Genomic DNA, 20,831 nt, shown 5'->3' on the forward strand with positions numbered 1-20,831 from the left:
ATAGTAGATCAACCAAGCACTATCTAACAGAAATATAACTTCAGCCACATGTGTAATCTAAGTTTTTCTAGTAGAATTTTCTAGTCACATTAAAAAAGGTAATAAAAATAGGGGCCGGCCCCGTGGCCTAGTGCTTAAATTTGGCATGCTCTGCTTCAGCAGCCCAGGTTTGGTTCCCAGAGGCAGACCTACACTGCTTGTTGGCAGCCATGCTGTGGTGGAAACCCACAGACAAAATAGAGGAAGACCGGCACAGATGTTAGCTAAGGGCAAATCTTCCTCAGCAAAAAAAAAAAAGGTAAAAATAGGTGAAGTTAATTTTAATTAACATTCTGTTTAACCCAATTTATCCAAAATATTATCATTTGAACATGTAATCAAGGTAAAGAATTAATGATTTTTTACATTCTTCATTTTCTTCTAAGTCTTTGAAATCCAGTGTGTTTTCACACTTACAGCACATCTCAGTTTGGACTAGCCACATTTCAAGTGCTCAAGAGCCACACGTGGCAAGTGGCTACTGTACTGAACAGAACAAGGCCAACCCTTAACAAGAGACTTGCTGCTCAGGTCACCAAATGACCCAGGGAAGGCTTGACCGCAGACAGGAGGCAGGAGAAAGGAGAGGAGGCCCCAAGCCCGGGGGGCTGACAACTTACCAACAGCCTCCCCTGGTTAAGGATACTACTCAGATAGTTTCTGGCTTCATTTATCTTCGGCTCATTCTTCTCCAGCAAAGGGATGGAGTCTTTTATCTTGGCATGGTTCTCCTTCAAACACTGCTCCAGGAGGGCCTCGGCCAGCAGCAACTTCCCAAAGTCATCTGAAAAACAGGGCGGCGATCCCCTGAACACAGCAGATGTGGAGACTGGTACCCGCCCCTGGACCCACCAGAGCACCCCACCCCCGCAGGCGAATGGCCCAGATCCGAGAAAAGACAGAAAGACATGGTTTCCATAAACTTCAATAGCTTAAAAAAAACAACCGGTCACTGTACAAATGGCCCCTTTGGGTTTATTTTCTGTAGTTTAGTGGTTGGGGAGGCAGAGTTCCCAGGACGTGGGACAAATTCCCCAAATTTCAGAATTTAAAATGAGGGACAAAGTTACACGCAGGTCCCACAATGGGTAATAAGTTCTTAAACCAAGGAGGATTCCCCTTAAACGACTGAAGGGGAAAAACATACGAGGTGGCTTAACCATGCATTTTCATATGCTTCTAATTTCCGTCTAACCATAACCGGTTTTCTAGGTTTTAAGGTATTTATTTTAACATAATCAGGGATAACCTAGCAACCAACATGAAGAGCTAAGGTGGGAAGCGGATTTACCTGCGTGACAAGGAAAATCCTTGACCACGTTTGGTACGGGCACTCTCCAGAGTTCTCTCACATATGTTAGCGTATCTGCAGCCCTCACCACCTGGCAGGTGAACTTAGACTGCTTGGTTTAATTTGCTGCATCCCCCACAGCACTGAACACTCCAGTCTTGTCGCTATATTCCTGCTACCTACCCAGAGGCAACCTGGCAGGGGTGGGATGTGGGTGCTCAGGGTGCAGGGTTTAAGTTGAATGTGGTTTCACAACAACTTCAGCTGGCTGCTGCTGTGTGTGACTGCTCACTGCTCCTCCCCTGCAACCAGGACGAGGACCAGCCCACCATTCAATCTGACGTCCAGTAAACAGCTGCTGAGCTAATCGGATCCTCTCCCCACCCCACAAGGAAGCCCGAGGCTCAGGGAGCTCCCTGCCAATCCAAAATGACTCCAGAAATGTGCGCCTGGTCCCGTCTCCGCACAGAGCTCTTTCTGCTGCCAGGATGGCCTTCTCAGACCTACCCGAGGATGCCACTCACTCCTTACTCTCAGGACCATCACCATTTGCTCACAACTCAAAGCCACTGGTACCAAATTGCATGCCTCTGAAGAATCTCCCTCCCTGCATAAGGGAGATGCCTCTGGGAGAGCACCCCCAAGGCCCAGGGAGCAGTCACAGGAGAGTCTCCCTCTGAAGAGGCCACAGCCTGTTAGAGGTTGCCTTTGCTGCCTACCTTATGATTTTTAAAATTAACATTTGGAGGAAATGGTCCAAAAAGTACCTGGTTCAAAGCATCATCCATTGCTGGTAGAGTAGAAGTTGGAAGAACCTTTATAAAGGGCAACCTGCCAACATATATCAAAATTACTATTTTTGTGTGTGTGACAAAAGTTGGGGCTGAGTTAACATCCATGCCAATCTTCCTCTATTTTATGTGGGATGCCATCACAGTGTGGCTTGACTAGTGGTGCTAGGTCTGCACCTGGGATCCGAACCCACAAACCCCAGGCCGCTGAAGTGAAGCGCCTGAACTTAACCTCTATGCCACCGGTCTAGCCCCACAAAATTATTTTTGTACAAACCCATCGACTCAAGAATTCACTCCTACAGATGTGACATCCCTGCACATGCATAGAATGACCTATATCGAAGGTCATTCCTGCGGTATTCTTTATAACAGCAGAAAATTAGAGACAACCTTTATGTCCTTCAACAGGAGGCTGATTAAATAAGGCATGGAAGATCCATAAAAAGGGACGCCACACAGCCATAAAAAGGAATGAGGAAGCTCTGGATGTGCTGTTATGGAATGAACTCCAAAAAATGATAAGAAAGCAGAGCGCACACAGTGGATGTCACAGGCCACCGTGTGTTTATGCATAAAAATATGTGAAAGGACAGCAAACGTCTGAGAACCTTGCTGGCTTCCGGGGAAAAGGGGAGAAGCCGAGAGAGGCTTTCCACGCTTTACTTTTTGATACCTTTGGAATGTCGACCCATGTTAATGTATCACCTAGTCAAAAATAAAGTCAAAATCAACTGGGAATAAACGGCACTCTTCTCCTTCATTTCCAAACCTCAGCCAGGAGGAGGGTGGGCTGCTTAGGAGTGGGTCCCTGAGCGGCATTCCTGAGCTGCGGGCCTCTGCACAAGCTGCTTTCCCCCCTAACCTGTTCTGCATCTGTAAAACCAGGGGTAGGAGTAGGAACCAGCGACTTCCAAGGGAACCGCCCCTCCCCAGGCTCCGCCTCCCGGGCTGGTCCCCGCCCTCGGCCGTGGGGAGCACCTGCGCGCGGGGTTCGCGGCAAAGCCATTGGGCTACCAGGCCCCGCCTCCGCCACCCAACCGCCCCGCCCAGAGCTCCCCACAGCTCGTTGGCTCCATTCCTTTCAGGCCAAGAGAAACCAGCTTCCTTCCGGGGCAACCCTCAGTCTTGAAATACTCCCCGGGGTGCGCACGCCCCTCAAAATCATGGGAGTGTCCTCGAAACGTGCGCGTTCACAGTGTGCTCCGTAGGGGGGAGCGGGGGCGGGGGGCGGCCTGGGGGCGGCCTGCGAGCGTTTGTGACCCAGTCCCCGGAGATGAGTGGAGAAACTTAGAGTACACGTTCAGAAACGTGGATAATAATGTGACAGGATAATTACGAATCTGTTGGATGGAATAATAAAAATTCAGGGGGTAACAGTTTATGTATTTTATGGAAGTATCAGAGCGTAACAGATTGGGAATTTAAAATAAAACCGATCCTTCACCACAGATCTTTTCAGAAGCACTGCTCTAAACCACAAGAGTGCCTTTTAATGCAAAAGGGGGACTAAAATTTGCTGAGGGCTTACTGAGTGCCAGGTACTTTATTATATAGTATCATTTTATCTGCATAGTCCTAAAATGTAGCTGTTATTCTCATTTTATAGATGAAAATTAAGATAAGCAATGTTGTTATGGTAACAGCCCATAACAATAACATAACACAGCCAAAGAATAGTCTGTCTCCCTTGCAGCCCATGCAGAGCAGAGCTTCTGGTAGTTTAGAAATAACGATCCATCTAAGAGCTGTAAACAGTAGGTTACATGCTAAGAGTACGTAATTCTAAGGACAGAGATAAGAACTGTTCTCAGGGAGTTTTAGACCATTTTGTACACTAACACTTCGGGTCCCTCTCCCTCTGCACTCCCCACTCAGTCTCCGCTTTTTGTTAGGCAGACACTGAGCAGGCATTGGGAACTTACCTTCTTTTCTTCCTTGACCAACTCTCCTCCCTGCTCCACTCTTCCTCTTCCTTCCCCTTTTCTTTCCATCCCACTAATCTCATCTGGCCCGTCTGTGGAACTGAAGGATGTTTTGGAATTCCAAGTGCTAGATTGTCAGTTGTTAAATAGGAATCCAGATAAGGCTTTCCTGTCCTTCTCCAAAGGTAAAACAAATTGCTTTTTATCCTCTCGTCTGAAACCTACTCTTATCCCAGTTTGGGTAAAATGTTTCTGCGTCTCCCCTCCCAGGGGCATTAGGAAGATGTTCCTGACACAGTGAAACAGACTCTGGGAGCTGGGTGCTGATTCTGGCAGCCCAGCCCAGCCCCCTTCCCTTGGCAGAGGCCCCACCCCTCTCCAGGCTTCTCTCAGGGCTCCAGGTCACAGGGACCCACTTCAAGGACACTTGCCTCCCCCTCAGAACCCACATTTACAGGGCAGAGCTCCCCTCTCCACAACCCGCCAATTCACAGTCAGGAAACCTGGGTCCAGCCAGCTGCGCCCAGAGCTCAGAGCAAGCCCTTCCCCACTGGGTCAGATGGGGACACAGTGGTCCCTGCAGCTGCTCACCACACAGGTCTGCAGAGGGCTGGGACCTCCCACCCACAGCGAGAGCCACCTGCCTCAAACACTCTCCCGCTAACGTTAACTGAAGAAATGCTCAGAACCATCTCCCGTTCGAAACAAACAAAAAAATCATTTGGCTAAAAAACAAAAGATGGGGGGTGAGTACAGATTAGGGGAGCCTCAAGATGGATGGAGACAGGGCAGACACATGATAAAGCAATACAGTAAAAGAATATCAGAATCTTGTTGATGAGTTTCCCGCAAAATTCTTTCGGCTTTGCCGCATGTTTGAAATTTCCATAATAAAACGTTGGAGAGGAAAATAAAAGACCCAACCTATTAACCAAATGCAAGGTGTGGCTGCATTTGGATCCTGAATCTAACAAACAAACTGTAAAATTTAGTCATTAGACTTTGGGGGGGGCTGTGATAATGGGATGGTAGTTATATATTTTTCAAGAGTTCTTATTAATAAAGACATACTGAAATACTGCAGTGCGGGGCAGAAACAGGTCCGGGTGTAGCTCACACAAGATTGTTCGTGAGTTCACAATCACTCACGCTGGTTGATACTTGGGATTCATTCTTCTCTCTACTTCTTTGATGTTTTCCAAATTTTTCATAATAAAGTTTTCTTTCTGCTTTTTTTTTTTAACCCCTTGGATGGGCTCTTTGTTTTTACACAAACAAACCCCATCTCAGCCAGCAGCACTCCGGGGTTCCCCTGCTCCATTTTGACCAAATCTAAACCGGATGTGAGTTTGAAAGAAAATGTACAAAGAGTAGCAAGCACCTTCCCCCTGGGTGGGTGGTGGCTGGGGAGCAGCCTCCCCAGACAGGAAAAGGGGGTAGAGGCCCCTTCTGCGAGAGCATCTCCTGATCCTTATCGCCCACCGACCAGTAAGAGGCCCCCCACAGCTGGGTCCTCCCCTCCTACTCCCTGTCTTGAAATCAATGGTCTGGGAGCTATTTTCAGTTTCTACAAACCCCACAGACACAGCAAGGCCTCGGTGTGTAAAATAGGGCTCCACTGGGATTCAGCTCCCTCCCTCAGGACCTTCCTCCTCTCTCCCAAATTCTGGTACTGTTGAAGTTTCCAGTCACTGACTCTAAGAGTCTCTTCTAACAGGCCAGGTGGGACTTGGAGAATCTTGCTCCTGGGCTGCAGGGGGTCAGCACCGACACCCACCCAAAAAACAGGCTCTCAATCCCTCGAGTGATCCGGGAACCGCGTGGAGAGAGAACCAAAATAGCCGACAATCCAAAAAACGCCCTATGCACGGGCTTTGGGGTCATTTGCTTTCCTTCCTCATGTGCGTGTGTGCATACGCGTGCGTTTTGGGATAGTTCATCCGGATTGAACAGTGGGAGAAAAACTGCTCATAGAACCAAACCCAAAAGTCGGCAGGAGAGACTCCACTGTCCCTCCATCTCCTTCCTAGTGCTGGTCAGTTCCCATAGCAAAGCCAAGCCAGGCTGCAGGACCCCCTTCTGTCATTTGGTGACAGGGACTCAGGCCTGGGTACAGGCTCTGACACATACATATTACATGACCTCTTTGGGCCTTGGTGTCCCTATGTCTAAAATGGGGACAATAATTCCTGCCCTCCTCACAGGCTTGTTTACAAGAATCAAAATAAAACTGAGAAAGCACTTTATAACTATACCATACCATTTATAAACTATGCCATACCAGTGCTTCCCAATAGCGCTTCGTAGAATATGATCAAAGTTTGAGAAATGTAGTATTTTTATTCTAACCTTGGTTTGTACATCACAGGCAGGTGAGCATATTAAAGGCTCTGAGAAGTCCTGCAGTTTTTTAAAAAGCCTGTTTAACCATACTGAATCCATTAAGTTCAATTTCTTAACTTTTTTGGCTCCCTAAACCTTTTCTTCCTGGGATACCAATTAATTAATTACTCAACTTCCTTGAGACCTCTAAAGAACAGCTTAGGAAATACCGTCCTGTACAGACTTGAGGAGGCCCTGGTTCCTATCTTGGGCTCGGAGTGATTCTCAGTGGTGCTAATGTTACTCAGATTCCCATACCTCGCCCAGGTCCCAGTGCCCTCTGTGGGGGTCAGTTTCCTTTCTCACACTCACCAGTCCCACCCCGCCACATCAACCCACCCAGGCAGGGAACAGAGGGGAACCTGTAATTTTGTCCTGGAAGAGGGGCTCTCCCCAGCTTCTCCCACACATGCACCTTTGGCTCTGATCACTGCCCCTCACCACCACACTCAGACCTACCTCAAAGCTTCAACCGGACTGTCAGTCCCCAACACCTGGCCAGCCCCCTGGGTATCCTTCCATCCTTCCTCCTCATTGGGCAAACACGCTCTGCCCTTCCCAACACCAGTCAGAAGCCAGGACACGTTCGGCTGCTTCCCGAAACCTTCTCAATTGCCCTCTGATCACCTCCTTGCCTCCCCATCCATTTTGGCAACAATTCAAGCTGGCATTTTGTGCTACACATCTTTGAGAGGTAAGAATGCAAGTGGTTAAAAGGATGAACTCAGAAACCTGGGTTTAAATCCTGGTTCCATCACTTATTGGCTGGATGATCAAGTTATGTCTCTGCGCCTCAGTTTCCTTATCTCTAAGTGGGGCAGACAAGAGTACCTGCCTGCAGGGGTTGTTGGGAGGAATCAATGAGTTGCTTAAAATGCTTAGAACAGAGTCTGGCACACAATGAGTGCTAGATAAGTGTCAGCTATCACTATCACTATTATCATCCCGCCTGCCCTGCAGAGTCTTCGCAGGCTGGGCGGTCTTTGAAATTCTTTCTATCTGTATTTATTCACTGTCTGCCTCTTTCCACAGGGCTCTGAAGTGGCTTGAAAGAGGGGGCTCAGGGAGGCCTCTCCAGGCTGAGATGAAGGCTCGAGAGACAGGATTTGAGGTTGGAGACTGGGGTGGGGTGTTCCCCACTGCCATATCTGGGTGCTTTCCTACCCCAGCACGAGAGCCCAGCCCAGCCAAACCAGCCCTACTGCTAAAGCCACCGACTGCCAGGGCCGGATGGGTCCCGAGTCCGACGACAGATGAGAAAACTGAGGCTCATTAGGCCTCGTTCCCACTTCTCCACCACCCTCGCCGGCGCCCGTCAACCCCCACAACCATGTCTGCTGTGGACAGGGCTCCGTTGTCAATTTGACTTGGGGAAAGAGAGGGAGGGCAAGGAGGGACAGATACAGCCTTCACCTATGGAGTTTAGGGCCGGGGTGCTGGTGGCGGGGCGGCGCAAGAGTCCAGCCCATGCTTTGATCTGATACGTGCGGATAGCACCATTTCACAGCAGACACAGTTGCCCACAAGATCCTAAAGGGCAGACAGCAAAAACCGTTTCTCTCTCTCTCCCAAAGCACCCAACCTGCATGTGACTTTTCTACTGGGGCAGAAGAACCTTCCTAACCACCCTGGTAACTCCTAACACCAGCACTACAGGAAGGGTAATACCGAACGCGGCCGTCGCCGACGGGGGGCAGTCGGGGCGCGCTTCCTGGAGGAGGCGGCGCGTTTCGCGCGCTCCGTCCTTAGGAACCATCCCCTTCCCTCACTTACCGGTGTCTAGAGAGGTGAACGCGGCGCTCGGGCTGGCTCGCCGGCCGCCTCCGCCGCCGGGCACGACCAGCGTCTGCATCTGCCGCACCAGCTCGGGCATGCGGTCCCAGTGGCCCTCGGCGCGGCAGCGCTCCAGCTCGCTCTCCATCTTCAGGTGGGAGCCGTGCGCGCCCTTCGCAGCCATCTTCGAGCGGGCGCTGTCATGGGAGGTGCGGCCGAGAAGTGGAGACCTGGCCGGGGGCGGCGTCCGGGCTGGGGCACACTCGCGGGCGGGGTCGACGGGGGCGCGGGCGGCGGCCGGGGCCCGGGGGGCAGCGGGGGCCCAGGCGGCGGCGGGCGGGCGGCAGCAGCAGCACCCAGCGCACCGCCCGGCGCCTCCGGGCTGGGGCTCTGGTTGCGCGGCGCGGCCGCGTCCCGGAGCAGCCTCCGCCTCTGCCGCAGCAGCTCTAGGCGCTGCCGCCGCCGCCGCCGCTGCAGCTGCTGCCACAGCCCCCGCCCCGGGCCCCGGCGCCGCCAGCTGCGGACCCGCCCCGGGCAGCCGCTCCACCCCCGCGGGGGCGTGGCGCGGCCTCGGCGAGCCGGGCGCGCGGGCGGCCAGCGCGGCCACAGCAGCCAGGCGCGCGGTGGGCGCTCGCGGCCGCCCCGGCGCCAGCCCCCCGCGGCCCCCGCCGCCGCCTCGACGCTCACTTTAATGCTGCGCGGAGCCCGGGCGCCCGGGGGCACCTCGCTCCCCGGCCCCTCCCCATCCCATGGGGGCTCTCGGCCTGGGAGAGCCGTGCCCAGACGGGCCGGCTTTGTGTGGTGGCCCCGTCACCGCTGCTGCCCCCGGCACGTCACAAATCCAGGCAGAGGCCGGCCGGCCAGTTGCCCCCAACTCCGACAGCGAGCCTCCCCCGGAGCCATCGGCCGCCGCCCGCTCCGGCCCTGCCCTGCCCTGCCCTGCCGGGACACGCGGGCCTGGCGCGCCCCGCGGGGACTCGGGGGAAAACAGGCCGGTGCCGGGGCCCTCGCCTCCCGGGACGCCTCCCCTCGGAGACTTCTTATTTACTGTCTTCACAGCGGAGTTCCTCTTTCCAGCCTGACTCCCCCCCATGCTAACTGGCTGGCCTGTCCTTTGCGGAATCCCGTTGCCCTGGATTTCTGAAAGGGTTTAAGCTGTTTGTCCAACTTGGTGTTTCTTTCTTTCTTAATTCTGATGTCTAAAGACTGTGATCAAGCTGCCCCGAGCTCTCGGCAGGGCTGAGCCGGGCGCGTGGGGTGCTAAGAAGTTCAAAGAATTACCGGGCGGCCCGGAGGAAGGAGCGGAGGGACGAACACCCCCTGCTGGAGACGAACACCGCCTGCTGGAGACAGTTTATGGTGGCCCCGCCTCCGGGGCGACAGTGCTCACAGGCCGGTGTGGGAATTGAGGCTATCACGCAAGAAATCACTGTCAGGCCAGAAAGCAAAAAAACCCTCTGTATTTGAAATATATTGCATGACACAGACGGAAGACTCCAGAAGACAGGAGAGTCAGGGCAAGCTTTTAAGTATAGACTCCTGAGAGTTAGAAGGTGTCCGCGTTCCTTCCCAACGTGGAGGTCTCCGCCACTGCCTGACACGTGACCTTAGAGTGCCCTTGACCACTTTCAGTGTCAGGAGCCCCACTCCTTTGTGCTTCTGGACATCTGTAACCGTGGGAAGGTTTTTGTCAAGCGGAGCCCAGGCTCCTGGTGCTTAGTCCTCTGCAGCCTCAAGGGGTTATCTGGTGAAGGCAGTCTTCCTGGCACCCCTCACCCCCAGCTGCCCCATGGATACCCTCCTGTCCAGGTTACAAATGCAGCTCCAGTCCTTGCTGAGGGGGAGGAGCGGGGGACAGGATTTCCTGACCTTGGGTGCTGCTCTGAGCACCTGAGGTCTCTTCTGAACTCCCAGAGGCCAGGAGATGGGTGAAGAAAAATTGAGGCAGTTCTGGCAGTTGGAATTGAGAGCCAATTTACTCAGTTTGCACAGGTTCCTCTGGCCTACCCCTGTCAACTCCTCTAGCTGGCTTTGGGTTACCCTTTGGCTGCCCTTGCTGGTCACCAGAACCGGATTTGACTTGGAGAGAGCCATGCTTGTCCTTTCAGCGAAGGTGGCCTGAGAACTTGGTGTGATTTGCCCCAGATCTGGCATTCCCCAGAGTCACCCCTGGGGCAGGCAAAGAAAAGCAGTGTTGATAAGAGGGGGGCCATCCTGCCCTCCTCCCTCTTTTTGCCCCAGTCCTTTGCCAACCCTGCCCCCAGGTTGCAGGACTCCAGGGAACTAAGCAAAGGGAATTGCTGCTTGTTTTTTTGAGGGGTGCACCAATATTTCTGTGGGCATGGGTGGGGGGGAGGGGGTAACAGACTATTATGTTCAAACTGTAAGGAGCTTCTCCTGGACACTGCGGAACATGTACCAGACCCCTTCATGGCTCTTTTCCGGCAGAGACGGGAACCCAGCCGCCAGTGAGCAGCATTTTTCAGGGGTGTGAGAGACTGCGAGAACAAGAATGAAGAACAACCATGATTGTATCAGTGATATTTGCCAAAACAAAAGACATATAGGAAGTGTGGTGGTAGTTTTCATTTTTTAATAATCTGAAATCTCTCAGATGAGAGTTTAGGATGAATTCTGATAAAGACAGCTGTCATTTGCCAGCTCAAAAGTCCTACCAAGGGGCCGGCCCAGTGGTGTAGTGGTTAAGTTCACATGTTCCACTTTGGGGCCAGGGTTTGCAGGTTCAGATCGTGGGAGCAGACTTAGCACTGCTTCTCAAGCCACACTGTGGCAGCATCCCACATAAAATGGAAGAAGGTTGGCACAGATGTTAGCTCAGCAACAATCTTCCACAAGCAAAAAGAGGAAGATTGGCAATGGATGTTAGCTCAGGGCCAATCTTCCTCACACACGCAAAAAAAGTGCTACCAAAATAGCTTGATCAGGTGAAACAGAGTTCAATGCTTACCAGAGTGAGGGAGGGCACTGCCTTCACAGTCTGAGGAGCATCTCAGAGGAAGTAATGACCTTCATGGGAGGTAAATCAACTTGCTGAGAAATGTGTATCTTCAAGGAGCAACAAAGATGGTACAGCATGAGGGACCATCTGGTTTAAAGGGGACCTTGAAACCAAGCCGACAGAGGACTCCACGAGTTCAGCTGCTGCCCCGGACAAGGTGGGGAGGCTCTTGCCACCGGATCCTGAGAGAGGCTGTGTTAAGATGTTGGTCTTGGTTCTCATGAAGTTAAGGGCTTGGTGAGATCTCTCATATATGTATAGGTGAAAGGTGTATGATATTTAGTTAGGCCCAGAATGGGAGGGTATTGAAGAGCTCATTTGAACTCACAAAAAGTCTGTTCAGGGGCTGGCCCCGTGGCCGAGTGGTTAAGTTCGCGCGCTCTGCTGCAGGTGGCCCAGTGTTTCGTTGGTTCGAATCCTGGGTGCGGACATGGCACTGCTCATCAAACCACGCTGAGGCAGCGTCCCACATGCCACAACTAGAAAGACCCACAACGAAGAATATACAACTATGTACTGGAGGTTTTGGGGAGAAAAAGGAAAAAAAAGTCTGTTCAGGGACTTGCCCAGTGGTACAGCGGGTTAAGTGCGCATGTTCCGCTTCGGCGGCCCGGGGTTCGCCGGTTCAGATCCCGGGTACGGACATGGCACAGCTCGGCAAGCCATGCTGTGGCAGGTGTCCCATATATAAAGTAGAGGAAGATGGGCATGGATGTTAGCTCAGGGCCAGTCTTCCTCAGCAAAAAGAGGAGGATTGGCAGCAGTTAGCTCAGGGCTAATCTTCCTCAAAAAAAAAAGTCTGTTCATGTTTGGGCTCCCAGAGAAAAGCTTTGGTTATCATGGACTAGGGTAAGTCACGTGATGGCACGGGAATTTCAGAAAGTTGGGAACGCACTGCCTGCCGTGGCCAGTGAGACCCAGGAATCCTCATCATTGTCTCAGTTATCGTCCAGGGACCTTTTGCACAGCTGGGTGTCTGGAGTAAGGGACTTACCTGCATGAGATCAGTCTGGTCTTGGGTCGTGCACTTTCCTCTGACAAATTGTTAACTTCTCTATGTAACCTGTATGCCCCCTCTGAGCTGTAAGAGTAAGCAGACAGATGAATCAGTCTTAGAACTCACTTCGTCTTTGCAACACAAAAGATTGTCCACATGTTGGATGAGAATAGAATCACAGGGCAGTTTAAAGCGCTCGAGGTCCTGGTTGAGGACCTGTGAAAGGTAGCAGGGCAGCTCAGTAAACTGAGGCATAGTGGGCCAGGGATGTTGTTGATTTTCCCTGGAGTAAACAAACAGGCATTGACTTTTGATTTAAAGAGATGCCAAAGAAAGCACAACATAGATCTATAATTGCAAACATGTAGTCAGGCTCCTGAGGCCTTGAAGATAAAATAGTATTTGAGTGTGGTTCTAAAGGGAAGTGCAGAGGATTTATTCACGGCTCCGGGGTCCTAAGCGAATCTATAGTCCTGCCCACTGTCTTTTTGACTAGGAAGATAGGAGTGTTACAAGGAAGGGGACAAGGTATGAAGACTTTTTTCTCTTTAAAGCTTTGGCTTATTAGTTTTATTCCTTCTTTAGTGCGTTGTTGTTGAGGCTATTGTGCAAATTTGGGTACAGGTTTAGTTGGGTCAGTTTGAACGTTGATGAGTTTAGAATTGTTTGCCCACAAGAGAGCTTCAATTTACACACAAAAGTACTGGGAAATCAATATCCAAATTAGCCAGGACCTCATTATGAATAGAGAGATCCTCGGGGACTGGAAGGAAGAGACTGTCAGGAGAGCCTTTAAAGTGGCAATTCCGTTCACACAGTAAGTCCCTCGCTGGTAGGTTAATGAGTGTAGTGTCACAAAGGAGAAAAGAACATTCCTCGGCTAAAGGGTGCAGGCGGACAGTTACGGGCTGGGCCTGGGGAAGGTGTGCTGAGGATCGTTAGGTAGATGCGTGACACGGAGTCTCATTTGACTCCAGACTACCCAGAGTAGTTTGTTGACTCCAAAGCTTGTATAATAATGCCTGGGTATAAGATCGATGTTATTTGTCCATATCAATCAAAATTTTGTAAGGTTGTCATTTAATTTTTAGAGAAATGTTTCCTTGTGCATTTAAGAGTAGAATGAGAAATTGAACACCTTCATTGATAACTTCTATTTTTCATTTTCCTTTAGTTTCTTAGTTCCGGACCTCTTTCAGTGTTTTGGAGGTCTGGCCATGGGGCTATTTCCCACTCTACTTTTTGCTTGCCTGTTAAATTCCCTGTTTCTGGTTTAAGGCCATTCACGAAAGGCAAGAGAGAGCCAGAGTCACATCTGCTTCAGGATCCACTCCTGCTTGCTGTCCTTGGCGCTGGGTGTTAAAGAACCTATCCCTGAAGTCTCCATCAGACTTCTTTTTTGGCCTGAAGAACTGAATCAGACCACGAATTATTTTCACAGGAAAGACAGAGGTTAGCCTCCAAAAGACCCTGGCCAGCATCTACAGCTTCTCTAAACCTCTGTGCTTTCTTGTGCAATTCAAGATCTTGTGTGTCACCATGGAGGGTTTTCCTATTCTGACTTTTTCATTGAAATTTTCGCATCTGATGTTCCTACTGACACATGAACTGATGGGTATACATCTGGCCACTCTGGATTATATGTCTCCCACACGATTCTAAATTCCTCGGCAATGTTCTCTCTGTCTTGTCTAGGTCTTGGAGAATCTTTGATAGTGACTTTCAGCTGAGAATGAAACCAGAGCTTAAAATCCACCATAAGAGGTCTTCTGTGTGCTGAAGGAGGTTTACCTTAAGGAAGTAAGTGAGCTTGGGGGTGTCTGATTGGCCAGGGGGGAGAGGCAGTGGGTCAGAGGGAGAGACAGGGTGGCAGGAGATGGAGGAATGTAGGATGGGAGATGAGGAGAGTAGGTTAGATGGTGATTTGGGGAGATCTAAAGACAGATAGTTTTAAGTTGTTCACAGTTTCCCTTTGCTTTGGCCAAAGAATCTGTTAAGGAAGTAATTTTGGAATCAAATTTCTTTTGGATGCTTCCTCATGCTAATAAAAAAATGAAGACCATTGGATGTTTGGAATTGTGTTTCCTTTTCATTCTAAGGCACTTCTCAAGTAAGTAACTTTGTTCATATCAAAAGTTCCTTGTAGTGGTCACTGTCATTCTAAATTCTCCTTGGTGAAATGATGCTATTTAGAAAGATAAGTGCACAAATTTGGGCTATCGCATAAACACACGTAAGAAGCAGAAATCAGGCCCAAGGAAGGCATGCACTGAGATTGATACCATGAGAGAACCCATGAGAGACTGGGTATGGTCAGTCGAAAGATGCTTGTGCATCCTGTGGCCCAGGGCCCCAGGGCCTCACAGCTAGACCTTATCCCACCACAACTCTGATAAATTTACAGTTCCCAGAAGATGGAGGGTGTGCAGAGATCTGCTGAACCCAACTCTCACAGACAAAGTAAGTTTGAGGAAAGTTCTCATAAGGTGTCTATCAGTGGCCCAAGACAGAATTTGTCCCTGGACCGGCTTAGGGACAGACTTATTGGACCTACACTTGTCCTCTTCACTATAAACTTTCCTCTTGTAGATGCACAACAATAAATGACCAGGACAGACATAGAAGAGTAGTAGCCTTGTTAGTAATAAGGCAGATATCCACCGAGGAGAAAAGACTTTCAAATATGGTGAGATCTTCAAAGGATTCCTAAAGAGTGTTTCTTATTGCTAGGAGACAAAATAGACTCAGTGTTTGGGAGGTCAATAAAAAGAAGAATCAAAAAAAGGAATTTGAACCCAGGCCCAAGGCAAGCCTACATCCCTCAGTGGTGTGGTCTGAGAGACCCCGGATGGGCTCGAGGGCCTCAGAGGAGAACACTGTGTGTGAGTCAGGAGTCTTGCGCCAGAGTGGTGAGGAGTCTTGTTTGGATCTCAGTGTTCCTCAGTAATCGAATGCTGGCTCCCTGAAAATATCATCAAAACAGCTTTGTGATGATGCAAAGCTGAGTTTGTTCTCACTGCAGGAAGAGAGAATACTGCTCTGCAGAGCCGTAGTAGCATCTAGAATGGGGAGGCGAAGTCGGGACATTTAAGAAGTGTTGGGATCTGTTTCAAGGTAGCTCTTCCAGTGAGGGGGCTTAATTAGGACTGGGCAAGAATCACGACCCGATAGCTGAAGGTGGGGACAGGGCAAGAGTTTCAAAGACTCAGGAAAGAGTCGTTGACGCAATCTGTTGAAAAGTTGCAAAGTTCATTTAAATGGTTTCTGCATGAAATTTCTGCAAAAGACAATAGTTAGTTACAACTTTTATCACCCCAGGCAAGAGTTTCCTGCAATAGTGAAGTCAACTCAACATCAAGAGTAAGTTGTTTGGGTATAGAAAGTTTTGGTTCTTCCTGTGTCCTGACTCCAAGATGTGTTGTGTATGACTCTTACCACATCCCCTCGCCCATATCAGATCACTCTTATTTACACTGGCTGTCACAGTGGCCGTGAATAGACAGGCCATCCAGAGGCGGAGACATCTTCTACTCCAGCCTCTTCTGTCCTACTGTTGTATTTGCCTTTTGGAGTGCCCAAGAGCCCTGTGTTCCCAACAGGAACCCTAAAAATCCTAAATTGGAATCTGAATTAAACCTTTGCTTCATAGTCCTTTCATCCGTGCAGGTCATCAGGGTGTGTGATGTGGAGCAGAATGACCAACTGCCTCCTCAATCTTCTGTAGTCACATGGCCCACAATCCTGACATTCGGAAATCACCTTTGACTTATCACCATGATTATTGGCTCATAGCATTTCTGGCCCATGGTGTCTTATGCCTTACTTAAATATCACTGCTGTGGACTGGCTGCCTGTGTGGTCAGTCTTTCCCTTTGACTGCTGCAGGAAAACTGGAGCTAATCATCAGGCAAGGGATAAGGCCCTACAAGGGCAAGCTGCAAAGCCATGAAATCCTTGTGCTTGTGCACTGTAAGACTCAGTAGTTATTTGTTGTGTTAATTTTAGAATCTTAGAATGTTAAGGTTTCCCCAGTCCCGGGAGGTGAGAGCTCTGGGCTGTCTCCTGTCCCAAAGACCCACTTCATCATTGAGATGGCAGCACCTCCCTCCATGCGCTGACCTTCCTCCCCTGTCCCCGTCCCTTCTGTTCCCTGGGGCCTCAAGTGACTCCTGCTTCTCCTTGGTGGCTTGTGTGTCATCTTGCAGGACTGTTACAATGGTTCCCTTCCAAGAGTGGGAGCCCACGCTTGCTCCCAGCCTTGGCCAGTACTGGTTCTCTGCCAATACTGCCATCCTGGTGGGAGGGAAGTCAGCCCAACCCACCAGAGCTCAGAGCCTTTTCAGCTCACCCCATGCTGGTCTGGTTTTAAGCTCCACCCTCCCAAGGCCAACCTGAGTGTCTGCCCTTCAGTGATTATAGCAGTGTTAGGCCTTAAACTCTAGCTGTGGTCTACTAACTTTTCAAAATTTTTTTCTTTCTTTTCTATCTTTTTAACACATTTTTGTGTGTGTGAAAAATAAGATAATTAAAGGAAAGTGCATAAAACATAATTATTATGAGGCAAATTCTTGTTAACCACAAATTAAGAGTCAAGAAATAGGGCTTTACTGGCATCCAGAAGCCCCTAGTACATCCCTTCCCAAACACAGCCTTCTCCCTCCTACAGGTAACTGCTGGCTTTTGTCCTACTTTTCCATTGCTTTCTGATATCCTTTATCACATTTAGGAAGTTCCTTCTATTCCGAGTTTGTTAAGAGATTTTTTTTTTTAAATTATGATTGAAATTGAATTTTTCAAACACTTTTTTACATTTATTGCGTTGGTCATGTAATTTTTCTCCTTCAAATTTATTAATATGGTGAATTACTTTGATTCTCAAATATTAACCATCCTTGCGTTTCTAGAATAAGATCGGTTTAGTCGTATTATTTTCCTATTGCTTCTGTAACAAATTACCAAATACACAGCGGCTTAAACCAGCGCAGATTTATGACCTTACAGTTCTTGAGGCTGGGAGTCTAACGTGGGTCTTGTGAGCTAAATCCAGGTATTGGCAGAGCTGCATTGCTCCTGGAGGCACTAGGGGAAAATCCATTTCCTTGCCTTTCGCTGCTTCTAGAGGCTGCTGCATTCCTCGCCTGATGGCCCCTTCCTCCGTCTTCATAGCTCTCACTCCAATCTCTGCTTCCATGGTCACATCTTCTCTCTGACCCCGACTCTCCGGCCTCCCTCTTATAAGGACTCTTGTGATTACACTGGACCCACAAGGATAATCCAAGATAATCTCCCCATCTCATGGTCCTTAATTTAATCACCTCTACTAAGTCCTTTTTGCCGTGTAAGATGACATATTCGTAGGTTTTGAGGATTAGGATGTGAACATCTTTGGGGGCCATTATTCTATTTCCCACATCGGTCATAATGTATTTTCCTCTCTATATATTGCTTGAATTGATTTGCTAATACGATATTTTATTCAGAATTTTTGTATCCATGTTCTTGAGTGAGATTTGGCTAAATATTTGCTTCTGGAACTATCTTCATTGGCTTTGGTATCAAAAGTTATGCTAGCCTTATAAATGAGTTGGAAGGTATGACCATCTTCTTTCTGTTCTCCAGACAGTTTGTTTGTGGTAGGCGTTATTTTCCCTTAGCTATTTATGGGAAGGTTTTTAAATACTGATTCAATTTATTTAAAAATTATAGGACTTCAAATTTCTATTTCTTCTTTGATCAATTTTTAGCAGGTTATATTTTCCTGGGTATATATTTGCTTCATCTAACTTTTCACAATTTAAGTGTGAAGTGATTCATAAAATTCTCTTATTGTCTTTTTAATGTTTATAGAATTTATAGTGACATCTGCTTTTTCGTTCCTGCCATTGATTATTTGTGCATTCTGTTTTTTATTTTTCTTGACAGTTGGCAAGGATTTATACATTTTTTCAAATTGTATAATTGCTCTTTTCAAAGAGCCAACTTTTCTTCTTTGAAAAAACCAACTTTTGGTTTTATTGATCCTCTCTATGGCATGTTATTTTCTATGTCATTGATTTTTGCTATTATCTTTATTATTTCATGATTTTACTGTATTTGGGTTTCTTTTGTACTTGTATAACAGGATAGGCCAGATTATGCTGCAGTAACAAATGGTCCCCCCAAAATCTCAGGGCTTTCAACAACATAGTTTATTTCTCACTCAGGTTGGCTGGGTTCTTCTCCACAGTGTCTTCACTCTGGGGCTCAAGCTGGCAGAACAGCCACTGTCTAGAACATTGACGATCATTATGGCAGAGGGAAAAGAGTATGGTGAGCCATATGTTTGCTGGCTCTTAAAACTTCAGCCTATATGTGACACCTCACACTTCTGTACACATTCCATTGACCAGAGCAAGAAATACAGCTAAGCCTGATGCCAGTGCCTAGAGATGGGCAGTGAATCTTTGTGAATAATAATATAGTATTCCATATCTTATTTCTCTAACTTTTTGAGATAGAATCTTAGCTCATTAATTTTTAACCTTTCTTATTTTCTTTTTCTTTCTTTCTTTCCTTTTTTTTTTTTTTTTTTTTTTTGCTGAGGAAGATTCGCCCTGAGCTAACATCCATGTCAGTCTTCCTCTATTTTTTAGTATGTGGACTGCCAGCGGACTATGGCCACTAACAGTGGTGTAGGTCTGTGCCTGGGAACCAAACCCGGGCTGCCAAAGTGGAGTGTACTGAACTTAACCACTAGGCTACTGGGGCTGGCCCTTATTTTCTAATATATACATTTAAGTCTATAAATTTCCATGTGTCAGCTGTATCCCATGAGAACTGATACATAGAAATTTTGTTAACATTCAGTTCAAAATATTTTCTAACTTCCTTTGTGATACCTTATTTGACCTATGTGTTATTTAAAAGTGTTTCTTAATTTCCAAATAGATATGGAGTGTTTTAAAGTGTTTTATTTTTCGGGTGTAACTGCAGTGTATAAGAGAATATGCTTTGTGTGATTTCAAATCTTAGACATTTTTTAGACCTCGTTTTCAACCACATGATCTTGGGAAGAGGACCTTGAGCCTTAGAGGAGACCCCAGCCCTGGCCAGCACCTTGATTTCACCTTGTGAGCGTCTGAGCAGAGAACCTAGTTAATCCCCACCTGGACTTCTGATCTACGGAACTGTGAGGCAAAAAATGCGTGTTTTTTTAAGCTGCTAAGTTTTAGTAATTTGTTATGCAGAAATAGAAAACTATTACAGTGTTTTTGCCAGTGAATAAATCACTCAGTTTTTGTCTGAAAAGGTCTTCTCATGCTTATTCTTGAAGGTTATTTTAGGTGAATATAGAATGTTAGACTAGCAATTTTCTTTTAGCTCTTTGAAGATATCACACTGTTCTCTGGCTTCCATTGTTGCTGTTGAGAAGTCGGCTATCTGTCTGACTGTTGCTCCTTTGAAAATAATTTCTCCCCCCCTCCTTATCTTTAATACTTTTTCTCTTTTGCAGATTTATTTTAAGGTGCCAAGAATAGGTTTCCTTAAATTAATTTTGCTTGGGATTTGTTGTTCATCTTGATTCTGAGCTTGAAGTCTTTCATCAGTTCTGGAAAATTCTGTTATTATCTCTTCAAATATTATCTCTGCTCATTCTCTCCTCTCCTCCTGGGACTCCAAGTAGCTATAAGTAAGATCTTCTCACTGTATTCTCCATGTCTATTACCCTTGCTTTTGTATTTTCCATCTTGTCTCTCTTTACTTCATTCTAGATGGTTTCCTCTGCCATATTTTCTTTTTTTTTTTTTGAGTTCATAATAGTTTACATCATTGTGAAATTTCAGGTGTACGTTATTTCTTGTCTGTCACCACATAAGTGCTCCCCTTCACCACCTGTGCCCATCCCCCACCCCCTTCCCCTGGTAACCACTGAACTTTTCTTTGTCCATGTGTTTTTTCATATTCCACATATGAGTGAAATCATCTGGTGTTTGTCTTTCTCAGTCTGGCTTATTTCACTTATCATAATTCCCTCCAGGTCCATCTGTGTTGTTGCAAATGGGATGATTTTGCCTTTTTTGTGGCTGAGTAGTATTCCATTGTAAATATATATACCACATCTTCTTTATCCAATCATCAGCCAATGGGCACTTCGGTTGCTTCCATGTCTTGGCTATTGTGAATAGTGCTGCAATGAACATAGGGGTTCATATGTTACTTTGGATTGTTGATTTCAAGTGGTTTGGGTAGATACCCAGTAGTGGGATAGCTGGGTTGTATGGTAGTTCTATTTTTAGTTTTTTGAGGAATCTCCATTCTGTTTTCCATAGTGGCTGCACCAGTTTGCATTCCCACCAGCAGTGTATGAGGGTTCCCTTTTCTCCACACCCTCTTCAACATTTGTTATTTTTAGTCTTAGCAAATAGCCATTTTAACAGGTATATGGTGGTACCTTACTGCAGTTTTAACTTGCATTTCCCTGATGATTAGTGATGTCGAACATCTTTTCATGTATTTATTGGCCATCTTTTTTTTTTTGAAGAGGATTAGCCCTGAGCTAACGTCTGCCACCAATCCTCCTCTTTTTGCTGAGAAGTATTGGCCCTGAGCTAACATCTGTGCCCATCTTCCTCTA

The 20,831-nt window shown here is 47.8% G+C and overlaps 1 protein-coding gene and 2 long non-coding RNA genes across 6 annotated transcripts in view; 1 reads left to right on the forward strand and 2 right to left on the reverse strand.

The window, feature by feature from the left end:
• The window catches only part of TTC7A (tetratricopeptide repeat domain 7A), a 121,354-nt gene extending 112,566 nt beyond the window's left edge, over positions 1-8,788 (reverse strand). The window contains exons 1-2 of one of the 4 annotated variants that reach the window (XM_070572746.1): positions 8,202-8,788; positions 660-823 (exon numbers count right to left, since the gene is read on the reverse strand). In XM_070572746.1, coding sequence (XP_070428847.1) covers positions 660-823; positions 8,202-8,385 — 348 coding nt within the window. In that variant the 5' untranslated portion in view covers positions 8,386-8,788. The remainder of the gene's footprint in view (positions 1-659; positions 824-8,201) is intronic. The other 3 variants (XM_070572748.1, XM_070572747.1, XM_070572749.1) reach the window with 3 other exon arrangements.
• On the forward strand, positions 8,203-19,504 carry LOC103565112 (uncharacterized). Its single transcript, XR_011526103.1, has 3 exons — positions 8,203-8,355; positions 13,913-14,017; positions 19,229-19,504. It is a non-coding gene; the product is annotated as an uncharacterized lncRNA (long non-coding RNA).
• On the reverse strand, positions 9,646-12,301 carry LOC139075571 (uncharacterized). Its single transcript, XR_011526104.1, has 2 exons — positions 11,170-12,301; positions 9,646-10,699 (listed from the first exon to the last, which is right to left on the reverse strand). It is a non-coding gene; the product is annotated as an uncharacterized lncRNA (long non-coding RNA).
• Positions 19,505-20,831: the final 1,327 nt, after the last annotated feature.

This window comes from Equus przewalskii, chromosome 14 (assembly GCF_037783145.1).
Source record: "Equus przewalskii isolate Varuska chromosome 14, EquPr2, whole genome shotgun sequence".
Lineage (NCBI taxonomy): Eukaryota > Metazoa > Chordata > Mammalia > Perissodactyla > Equidae > Equus > Equus przewalskii.